A 12,338-nucleotide genomic window follows, 5' to 3' on the forward strand; every position below is an offset into this window, starting at 1 on the left:
TTTACTTTTTGGCATGACAGACTTTATTTTGGCACTTTAACAAATACTTTGCTTTACAGCAGTGACAAAATATTTGCCAGAAATGTTCTTTCCCTGGCACAGAGATTCCAAGCAGTTGTTATTCTATGAATTGAATTTGATTATGCTTTGCAGTTAAAGGTATGCCCACTACATTCTTAACCTCTGCAATTGAGGGATATGGTGTGACTTTAGAAGACGCCATTACTGCTTTTAATCATTCTAAAGTGGATTGATTCTGAAAGTGATGGGAAAGGAATTTGAGAATTAAGGCCATTAAGGATTTAAGTACTGTAAACATCGTTCCTAGTGTTGCTTAAAAAAAAAAAACAAGTTATTAAAACTGAGTCCTGTTGCAATCAATTCCAGGGTATGTTCTCTAAGTATTGTACTAAATTCAATGTTGGAAAGTTGTAGTTTTTGCTCTCCCTACTTTGACAACCCACAGTTTAATATAAAACTCATGGTAAAATGAACAAAAGGAAAAACCAAACCAAGCAAACACACACTCGCCATTGAGTTAGTCCCCACTTATGGTCACCTCATGTGTGTTAGCATACAACTGTGCTCCACAGAAATTTCAGTGGCTGGTTTTTCAGAAGTAGACTGCCCGGCCTTTCTTCTGAGGGGCCTCTGGATGGAACTCGAACTTCCAACCTTTCAGTTAGCAGCTGAGCATGTTAACCATCTGCACTACCAGGGACTCCAAGTGTAAAACACAAGGAAATACTCAAGCACAAAGAAGTGCCAAGTCAGGCTATCTGCCTGCTCCTATGGTCTGGTCCTCCATAGGTGTCACTGCTTTCTAGCAACTTCGAAGGTAAGCGGTGAGGCCCTCCTCTGAGTCAGCCTGCCCTTTCCTCCTAACCTCCCTGTGAGGTTAAGCTTCAGGAGACTTGGAGCAAAGTTTCAGAGGTAAATCACTATATAGGATTATGTCTTAGACAGTTATGTCAAGAAAGCCCCCTTCAGTTCTTTGGAATTTCTAGACTTAAAATAGTTATTTGCAAGAGCAAGCATCTGTCTCAACATTGCCATCGGCTATCCTACAAAAGTTGCAAACTTCGCAATTCCCTGGCAGCCTTCCAGAATCTGTACACACACAAAGATGATATATTCAGATTTCCTCTGGCTGGCCAATTCAGAAGTGAATCTGGTAATAAACAACCTCATGGATGGTCTCTTTGGTCTTGATTGGCAGATGCTGTGGAATACTCATAAACCCATGTCTCATCCTTGCAAGCAGATGGTCGTTAGCACAGGGGAGATGTACATTTGATCGGAAATGTACAAAATTTATAACAGTGACATTTTCAATATTAGGCCACATGATTTATTCAGTAGTTTTTATGTTCCCAAATTACAATTTATGTCTATTTGTAAGACTACAAAAGTTACCATTAGAATTGTCTGTGCTTATAAAATACCAACTTTTTTTTAAACTGTTATATATACTCATTAACACCAGTCTGCGACGAGTTACATAGAATCATAGGCACTTCAAAGGCTTAAAAAGACATTTACAACTTTAAAATGCATTTTTAAGAACAAAAACTGATTTTTTCTTTAAACCTCAACTGGTACCTTTCAAATTGCAAGAAATTAACAAATACAGTGGCCAAAGGAATCTGCAGCAACTTTTCAAAATACTGTTAGCATCTTTGGGTTTGCTGAGGCTTGTCAGTAACTCACATCAAATCCCCCAGAAAGGAGATCTGATTAGATAGATAGGACTAAACAGCTTTGTGGTAAGAATCCAATTTTACACATTAATTTGCTGTTGCAAATCTGCCCGAAGCTACAGGTAATGAAAAACAAAGCAAGTGTAAAATGGATAGTCTGACACTTAAAAATTTATACAAAGTAGAGGTTAAAGTTTACATACTTGGAAATCACATATACACTAAATTACCATGATCTGAATTATCCAAAGACAAATTGCACCATGACAGCTACAAAAGGCATAGAGTTTTGTTTTTTAAGGGGATGAAGGGTGAAGGGGGACAGAGGAAAGGAGAGCAACAACAGATAAATTAATGAAGTCCAACTCCGTGAGGTCAATCTGAGACATGCCGACAAAAACCAAACAGCTTTCATCTTCGAACCTTGGGGAAAAAACAATCACTTCGTATTTGCACATATGGGTTTCCAACGATTCCATGAACATTGAGGGTTTTCATAACATAATATTTTGCCACTGCTATTCACAGAACACTGCAGATGTTAAATTTTTCATTTTATGTGGTTCTAAAGAAATACATGAAAAATTTTAAATACAATGGGATTTATCATTAAGGTGCCAGAATGGCTCTTTAATGAAAAAAACAAAAAACAAAGATCTTCATTATTCTATGCAAAAGCTTTATTTTTAAAAGTTCAGTGATCTCATAAATAGAGACACTAAGTAGGAGTTTTACGCATAAAACTCCTTAGTAGGTGCCTTCTGATAAGCAGCACTCGATGGTTTGCGTTCTCCGAGGTCATAGCTACCTTCATCCTTCTTCCTCATGCGATACACCAACAGCAGGATAAGGAAAATTGCAAAGAGAAAGCCAATAACTCCACCGGCAATGACAGCTGAAACATACCAAAGGGGAAACTTTCTTTTAGAAGGGATTCAAGGGTTACAGAAATTCACTTTGTCAAGTCCAATCGATTTATGCTTTTATAAAAAGGCTTAATTTGAAACCTCCAAATTAAGAGAAAAAGAAAAAAAAAAACAAAAACAAAAAAAACCACCCGGATTCATGAAGCAACCAGGTAATTATGCAAAGCTGACATTCCCCAGGAAGGTACAATAGTTTCTTTGACTGGTATTAATATTATCACCCAAAAGCCTCAATAAGAAAAAGCTGGCTATGGCCACAACTAATTATGTACTTTAAAATGCTTTAGTCTTTTCAGTACTCACATTTTATTTTGTAATCTAATTGCTTTTTCAGTGAAAATGGAAAACATGATTTAACTTTAACTTAAAATTTTTAAGTATAAACATGAAAAAGCATGTAAATTTCTTTTCTGATCTTGGATTTGGGTCTATCCAGAATATGGTGCTCTACTAGCCGGCCAAGGTACAATAATTGGTCTCTATTTGCCTAAGGAGCTCTGGTAGCATAGTGGTAATGGACTGCTAACCTCAAGGTTGGCAGCTAGAAACTATCAGCGGTTCCACGGGAGAAAGATGAGGCATTCTGCTCCCATAAAGATTTATAGTCTCGGAAACCTTGTGCAGGATCACTATGAGTCGGAACCGACTCCACAGTACTTAACAACAACAACAACATATGCCTGCAGAGAAAGGTGAGTCAGAAACAGTAGTAGGAAATGCAATGTGTGGCTAAATGTGTCCATGAACAACTGCCTCCACTGCCATCAGACCAGAACTGGATGCTACCAGCCTACCATTACTAAACATTTGACCAAACATTCAATAGAAGATTCCTGATCAAAACGGGGGAGGAGGATTAAAGGACAGAATTTCAAATTCTCTTAGAATGGAAATTTTCTGGAGTCACTGAGATTGGATGAGTTCCCAAAACTATGGTCCTGAGATTAAAAAAAAAATCCCCTGAAGTCTTAAAACCAAATAATAGGTTAGCTTAATTAGTAAAGAACATCTGCCCCGACCATTGTACTCTCTTAAAACAAACTATATGGAATCAAACTGACAACCGCAACTCAAAAGGTTAGACGGGAATCTTGGGGGCAGTGAGTTTATGTTAATTCTGAAAGCGAGGGTGAGAATGGCTGCCCAAGTTTAAGAATGTCCTAAGTGTAACTGAATCATACATTTAGAAACTTAAGTTGGTGAATGTCTATGTAAATTTTAAACAACAAAACAATTTTTTAAACATTGTAAGGAAACCTGGGGGGGGAGGGGATTAGGTGCTCTTAAATTGTACTAATCTTCCCACTTAAAATCCAATGTTCACACTTTATCAGATCAGTTATAATTAGAGACAACATTCTTATAGCCATGGACACTGTATGTATGTATATATGTTATTGTTGTTAAGTGCCTTCGAGTCGGTTCTAACCCATAGCGACCCTGGATAGGGTTTCCGAGGCTGTAAATCTTTACGGGAGCAGAACACCTCATCTTTCTCCCACGGAGTGGCTGGTAGTTTCGAACTGCTGGCCTTAAGGTTCACAGCCCGATTCGTAACCACTACGCTACCAGTGCTCCTTTTACACACACACACACACACACACACACACACACACACACACACATATATATATATATATATATATATATTCCTTCCCCTTTCAAAAGAGCTTTTCCTTATCTTAAGTTTACTTTGAAATCAGGTATGGCTTGGAGTGAGACTGACTGATCTATACACACACACAAACACACACACACACTTCTCTGCCCCACACACCTCCCAGCTCAGTTGTCCTAGACCAATTCAAATCTTAACTTTGCTCTTCTAGGCCATCTTACCCCTACTCCTGCCCCAGCCCCTCCCCGCCCCACACTTAATGAATGGAGTAGACCCAGATGCCTGCCTAACCTCTTGGTCCTCACAATGGAATGAGAAGGACACTCAAGACAGTACAAAGGTAACATCTGCCTACATACACCTCCAAGTCCCACACTCAGATCCAAGCTACGGTAAGGGATCATCTCCTTAGCTGAACCCTACCCTGCTACTCACCTGCCAGGACTTCTTTCCGTTTAAACAGATTGTCTGAGTGCTTCTCAGTGTACACATTTGTGTCTTCTTCTGCTGGATCCACTTTCCTTTCTGAGTCAGACACGTGGACTTTATCAATTTCTTCAGGTGACTGGTATGGGAAAGAGAGAAAGATTATATAGACTTAAAAACATGTTGGAAAGAGAAATTATAAAATGAGCATATATATATATATATTTTTAAAACTAAAAAAATTTTTAAACTTTTTACTGTGAATTGAGTGAAGGTTCACAGAACAGATCATCAGTGTTACATTCAACAAATCATATACACTTAGCTTCATTACAATGACTGCAATTTCCTCCATGTACTATCAGTTGACAGTATTTATTTCTTTTCACTTTAGTAAGACGAGTATATTCTAACATTTCTTTTCTTCATACAATGCATTTAAGGAAATAATTGGAATCATCATTTTGGGTGCTGTTTACACCCATGGGTGAGTCCCATTATGAGTTTCCATTCTTCGAGGTGTTGGAAAACACTCATGGGATGTATATGCAAGATGGCTACGTGGTGAGTGCACCAGCATCCTAATGCCATTGCTAATTGTTTAGAGTTGACACGCCAGGAGATCTCTATTTTTCTCATCACTCTTCTGACTTCAGGGAGTTTCTGGACCGTGCAAACAGTTAAGCACTCGACTACTACCTGAAAGGTTGGTGGTTCAAACCCACCTAGCAGCACCTCAGAAGACAGATTTGGTGATCTGCTTCTAAAAGGAAGCCTTGAAAATCTTATGAAATAGAACACATGAACCACAGCTTCCACTAGCCAGAGACCAGAAGAACTATGTGGTACCCAGCTACCACTTCCAATTGGGATCACAATAGAAAGTCCTGGATAAAGTGGGAGGACAATGTACAACAAAATCCAAAATTATAAAAAAATTTTTAAAAAGACCAGACTTACTGGTCTGATAGTGACTAGTGAAATCCCAAGACTATGGCCCTTGGAAAATCCTCTCTCAGAGATCATCTATCAGCCAAACGATAGACAGATCTGTAACATGAACTGTAACAGCTGTGAGGATCATGCTCCTTAAAACACTCAACCATAGGAGACCAAAAAGGTTGCAAGGGACAGCAACGATGGATGGAGGAAAATGGGGAGAATGGTGTTTCATTAGAGCCTTGCAACTAATGGCACCAAACAAAACGTACATAAAATGTTGAATGAGAAATGGACTGGCTTTGTGAAATTTCACCCAAGACACATTAATGTTTTTTTTAAAAAAGGCAAGTAAATGAACAACAAAAACAACCCTAAAAAGAAGTCCTACTCTTCATACATGGGGTGCATGAACTGGAATCAACTCAACGGCAACTAACAACAACTGCTGACATCAGGCCACCGTCTGCCCCAATTCTCCGCCGTCGGCCATCTCTTGGCTACACAGGGCATTGCTGATAACAGCTTCCTTTCAGGAGTTTCACCAAAGACACAATGACAAGGTATTCCCCATACCTGAATACGTCCTCATACTCTTTCTGTGTGGACTAGTCCTTGTCTAGGTCTTCTCTATTTACTCACTTTTACACCATCAGAGAACCCTGGACTAGGATCTCTGGGTTCTACAATCAGTTCCTGTGGGCCCCTGACCAAATCACGCCATGCTTCTAGACTGCCTCCGTTTCCTCATCGGGCACATGAAGGGAACTCTGAAGTTCTTGGGCATTCTACAATTTGAAAGTATCAATTTACAGTCTCACAACCTCATAACTCGTCAGCATCATCCTGACCTAGCCAATGGCTTACTAAAGGACACTAACCCGCACCTTTACTTCCACCAGCAAATCCTCCTGGTCCACTTTTCTGTTTCCATACATTGTACTGCTCTCCTTTTGGGCCTCTATACTTGTCTTTCCCCATTTATCTCCAGCTAAGTTCCTTCCTTGAAGCCTCACTTTCACAGCCTTGTCCAAGTCTTTATCAACTTATACCTAAGTTCCCACAACAACCTCACAATTACAGGTGTTGGCTGGCTTCCAATGTTCCTCCCTCCACCCCCCACAACACACACACACACACACAACCCACTTCTTACTTTCCAGTAAAAAACCGTGCTGGGCCATGCCATGTTCACATTACTTCATATCTATCGAAGATGGCTCTTAATATGTGTGCCTTGACACAATACAAATATGCTTTTGTTCTTAACGAAGCCTTCCTTGATTGCTCGCGATTCCACAACCCCAGAATACTTTTCACAGTCTACCACACGAAATCAAACATTATTCATTGCTTTTTAAACATTCAGCACTACTGCTAATCATCTTGGGTAAATGACATAATGTCACAGCTTTGGTTTTCAAATCCAGATTCAAATCTCAATCACCTGGAAAACCTTACAAAGAAATAAATACGGACCCTAATATTAGAGTTCGGTTGTGGGTGTGCTGGACTTCAAGGTCGGTTTGAACCTCAAGGTCATCAGTTCAAGCTCACCAGCTACTCCTTGGAAACCCTATACAGGGTTGCTATGAGTCAGAATTGACTTGATGACACTTGAAACAGCAACAACAAAACTACTGATTGGTCTGTTTCAATTGGTCTGAGGTGGGGATCTGACACTGATTGTTGTTTACTTAAAGCACTCCAGACAACTCTATAGTTTGAGAACCACTGGGTTAGAGAAGTTCAGTTCAAGTGAAGAATCGATTCCCCATCAGACTGGAGTTCTTGTTGGCCAATACTACTGATGAAAAACACTGACATCTCCAGAGGGCTTTATAAGACTGTAGACAACAATCCTTTTCAGTTCTACTGCTCTTGCTTACAATATGCAACCATCTCCACTAGGGCTCTATATAAAGTCTATTACGTCATGGGCCACGCTGCTAAGTGATTGATTGCTTTTAGAAGGCTGGGGTTCATTTAAAATAGTAGCGGAGTCCTGGTGTGGCACTGCAGGCTAATGCACTGGATTGCAAGGTCAGTCTGAACCACGAGGTCGGTAGTTCAAACCCACCAGCTGGTTCTTGGAAACCCTAGACAGGGTCGCTCTGAGTTGGAACCTACTTGACAATACTTAACAACAAACAGTAATTATGTCTAGAGAGTTAAAGAATTTAAGAAGGAAAAAACACCTCACCTTCAAGGGGTGCCTTCAGGACTCTCATTTTCAGGAAGGACTACAAAGCTAAACCAGGTGGATCCATTTGAATTCCAGGGTGTTCTGGGTAGTCTCTGCCTCAACAGAACACTAAGCTGCCACTGACGAGTATATGTAAATAAGTGTGATAAAAGAATGACTGTTTCACTGTTCTACATCCTACTCTGGTGAGTAGTAACAGGATCTTAAATGCTCATGACTAGCCATCTAAGGAAGAAAGAAGAGTGATGAAAATGTAAGATGATTGCAATCCTAGTCCAAAGAACTAAATGAACACATGAATATCAGTATCCATGACTCTGAGACCTGAAGAACTAGATGGTGCCCACTCACCACTAACAATTGCTCTAAAAGGGATCACATTAGAAGATCCCTGATCGAGTGGGAGAAAATGTGGAACAAAACTAAAAATTATAAAAACAGGCATACTGGTCAGAGAGAGACTGTAGGGACCCGAGAGTAGGGCCCTCAGCTACCTTCAGGTCTGGGAAGGAATTCATCCTTGTGGCCCAATTTTCAGTCAAGCAGTAGACAGGTATTTAGTGGGAACAATAACACCAGTGAGGTATGCTCACCATGGTCAACATTCAAGATCAAACGGGCAATATTTACCTAAGGACAAAGTTGAGAAGGGTTGGGAAAGATGGTGGAATGGAAATAGGAACCACAGGAAGAAAGTGGGACAACTAAGTGATGTTACACAGAGGGAACTGCAATCATTGCGAGGACAAAGTGAATGATTTGATGGATGTAAAACTGATGATCTGCTCTGTAAACCTTCACTCAATTCACAATCAAAAGTTAAAAACAAAAAACGAGAATGACTGTCTCATTTTCCCTAGCCACAAGAAACCCTGTACTTCTAACTGACATGACTTACAAGAAGCAGAGACTGTATCATATATACCAGTATATATTGTATCATATATATCCCAGGTCTTCAGACACCAGTGAAGCACGCAAGAGGACCTCCCTGGCAGTATTTTGCCTGAGATTTTCCCATTCTTGTCATGCAAAGTCCACTGCTGATTGGTTTCCTGGTAGGAGAACAGATGGTTTATCCATTCTCATCTAGGGACCCTTTCACTGCACACCAGTATTGCCATCAGAGGTTAGCAAGGGGGAAAGGAAACAGAGAAGTGGACATTCAGGTTTGGGATAGAGAAAGAAGAGAACTTTCTGGTGGGGAATGAGGGGCACACAAATAGCTACTGTGACATTAAGAGACCAAGTTTATACAATTCCTCCTTGTGTCCTATGATGGTAAATCTCATTATTTCACCACAGGTTTCTTGAGTCCCTAAAATCATTTGAGAATGTTTTGACATTGTTCAGTTCCCTCTGATCCAGCTTCTGACCTAGAAGGCAGGGAGAAGGTGATTTGGGGAACGGAAGGTCTCCACAGAACTGGGCCCACCATGCACTTAAGATGAATGGCCTACAATGGACCTGGTGCACAAACCCAACACAAGCATAACAGTTTCTGCAGATCACACTCATTCTTAAAATGGAAACATTTTATAGTATGGAAAACAGGGGGTTAACCTTTAAAATCAGTCCAGAATAAAGGACCAACAGGAAATACCTGAACTTTTGTATGTATGTGTAAAATGAAATTTTAAAAGGTAGTATGAATGAGTTAATGCAGCCAATTAAAATGTCACAACCATGTCTGGTTGCTGGGATGCCACAGAAATGAATTGGAAGAAACATTATGAACAATGTGTTGCTAGAACAAATAACTGTGTTCTCTTTTTGCCACATAAATTTGTAACAAACTAGATAGAATATCTTCAACAGTGACATTAAAGCCACTGTGAGACCCATTCAAAAGCAAAATCTACACTAATGGTTTCCTAGAGGCAATGTCTAATTGAGTTGCAAATGGAAATGTAATCACTCTGATTAGTAATGCTATTGATGACCAATTGCCAGTGCCTAGAATAGTGTTCAAAGGAGCTCTGGTAGCATAATGGTTAAGAATCGGGCTGCTAACCTCAAGGTCCGCAGTTCGAAACTGCCAGCCATTCCGCGGTAGAAAGAGGAGGCTTTCTGCTCCTGTAAAGATTTACAGCCTTGGAAACCCGGTACAGGGTTCGCTATGAGTCGGAACCGACTCCACGGTACTTAACAAGAAGAATAGTGTTCTACATATCTTAGCACTTAATCTCTCTTGAATAGATGCTTATCTGCCAGATGTCTGTCTTCTTCATCTTGAGCTGATGCAATTAACTTCCATACAGGCAATTTTTAAAAAACACTTAAATTGATTTTCGATTCACTGTTTTCAATAGTCCAGAACTTTATGTCAAATTAGTTTCTCCAACTCACTCAGGAGCATTTCCTGCCTCAAGCTACCAAATCCTGATGGTTGCTGATGTTCAGAGCTTAAGCCATGACCCAAAAATCCATTGCCCTTGAGTTAAATAAAACGTGGCAAAAACTAAACTGCATCTTTCAGAAGCCACACTGGTTAACTGTGCCACACATCCTGAGGTGCACAGTCAATGTGTCCCAATTGCATCTGCTACTATGTATCTCTCCCTTTCTCTATATGCAACGTACACATTTATGGAGTACCTCCCATGCATGGAGTCAGCACATTCTAGGTATGTCTTCTCGGCCCTCAGGGAGTGTTTTCTTTCCTTCCTCAGCACCTGGCCTGTGAAGTCGATCCCTCCCCAACACTGCTTGACTCTTTTTAAGGAGCCCTGGTGGCACAGTGACTTAAGCTTTAAGTAGCTAATCACAAGGGTGGTGGTTTCAACCCACCAACTGCTTTGTGGGACAAAGATGAGGCTTGTCTGCTCCGTTAAAGATTTAGTCTCAGAAACCCTAAGGAACAGTTCTATGCTGTGCTGTCGGCTTGCTACGAGTTGGAATTGGCTTGATAACAGTGGGTTTTGTTTCTGGTTTGGTTTAACACTGCAGTCGAGGGAGGGCTACCCTGCTGGCTGCTCCAAATCTGTAGAGACCCATCTAGCATCTTGATCACATGCTCTAGGAAGGCTGACCAGGAGGACGAAGAAGAAGAAGAAAGGTACTCTGATAAGGCCAGGAAATGAAGAGCAGGAAGCCCACATGCGCTCTGTCTGTAGAGGGATGCAGCTTCCTCCAGAGAAGACCTGTCTCTAAACTCATGATAGAGCTTTCCACTGCTAATGTTTGGAAGCATCTTGTTTCTCATCAACAGATGTGGTGACTCAAAAACGGGACATGTTGGTTTCTAAGCTGTCATAGGCTGTGTGCCTGGACCATCCACAGTCTTATCACTCCAAGTATTACAGGTGCTCACTAAACATAGCTGAAATGGCTTTTCTATTGTTCACTAAATTCAGGCATATGACATGCTTACCAGGTCCCAAATGCTATGCTACATGCCCCCATGCTTAATCTTTTCAAAGCCCATAAAGAATGAGAAACTTGACCAGAAGCAGGATTTGAAACCTAAGTCTTCTTTGTTGTTGTTGTTGTTGTTAAGTGACTTTAATATTTAACTTTTTAACTTAAATATCTTGCCTATTAGTAGATGGTTAGCTAACTGCATTATTAAGCTAATAAGCCCGAAATCATGAGTTTCATATTTTTCATTAGCTGGTAGCTTTACTCTGTTCTAAGGCCATAGACCTCTTTCTAATATGTCAGCTCTGAAAAATTAATAATACATACACCTAAAAACAAAACAACAGACCCAAACCCACTGCCAATGAGGTGATCCTGACTCATGGCGATCCTACAGCACTTAGTAGAATTGCCCCATTCCGGTTCCAAGGCTATAAATCTTTTTAGAAGCACACCGCCGTATCATTCTCTTGTGGAGTGGCTGGTAGGTTTGAACTGCCAACCTTTGGACCCACATTCATATACTTAACTACTGAGCCACCAACACAGAAGTTGTTGTTAAATGTCATAGTATTGTTTCCAAGTCATAGCGACCCTGTATCGGGTTTTTAAGTAACTGCTGCTAAGTTTGAACCGCCAACCTTGTAATTCAAACTGACCATGCAGCAGAGTTCAGTGCATTCACCCACAGCGCCATACCAGGATGCACCTAAATTCATCATTGTCATTGAAAGAGTTGGAAGTTTACATAGTACTGATGACAGATGTGAGGTAGTGGGGATGGTGACTGTGTGCTGTCAAGTCACTTCTAACTCACAGCGACCCTGTATAGGGTTTCTGAAGTTATAAATCTTTATGGGAGCAGACAGTCTCATCTTTCTCCCACAGAGTAGCTGGTGGCTTTGAACTGCTAATCTTGTAGCTAGAAGCACAATGCATGCCCCACAATGCTACCAGGGCTTCTTATAGATCTGAGGAGATGCTAAGAAATGACTAATTGAGATTAGTTTCAGCTCAAGATATGACTTGGAATCTCCTTATTCCAACTTTATGTAGAGTAACATGAAAGTTCCCAATGATGGTAACTTAAAACCTCCTTTAAGAAATAAAAACAAATTCTGTTGGCTTAAGCTAAATAAACTGAAAAGGCCTGGCTTCTTAAT

General features: G+C 40.5%; 1 protein-coding gene across 1 annotated transcript in view; it reads right to left on the bottom strand.

The window, feature by feature from the left end:
- Nucleotides 1-1,328: 1,328 nt before the first annotated feature.
- The window catches only part of SDC2 (syndecan 2), a 144,266-nt gene continuing 133,256 nt past the window's right edge, over nucleotides 1,329-12,338 (bottom strand). The window contains exons 4-5 of the mRNA XM_006859199.1: nucleotides 4,680-4,809; nucleotides 1,329-2,595 (exon numbers count right to left, since the gene is read on the bottom strand). Of these exons, the coding sequence (XP_006859261.1) occupies nucleotides 2,432-2,595; nucleotides 4,680-4,809 (294 nt within the window). The 3' untranslated portion in view covers nucleotides 1,329-2,431. The remainder of the gene's footprint in view (nucleotides 2,596-4,679; nucleotides 4,810-12,338) is intronic.

This window comes from Chrysochloris asiatica, unplaced genomic scaffold, assembly GCF_000296735.1.
Source record: "Chrysochloris asiatica unplaced genomic scaffold, ChrAsi1.0 scaffold00031, whole genome shotgun sequence".
NCBI classification, from domain to species: Eukaryota; Metazoa; Chordata; class Mammalia; order Afrosoricida; family Chrysochloridae; genus Chrysochloris; species Chrysochloris asiatica.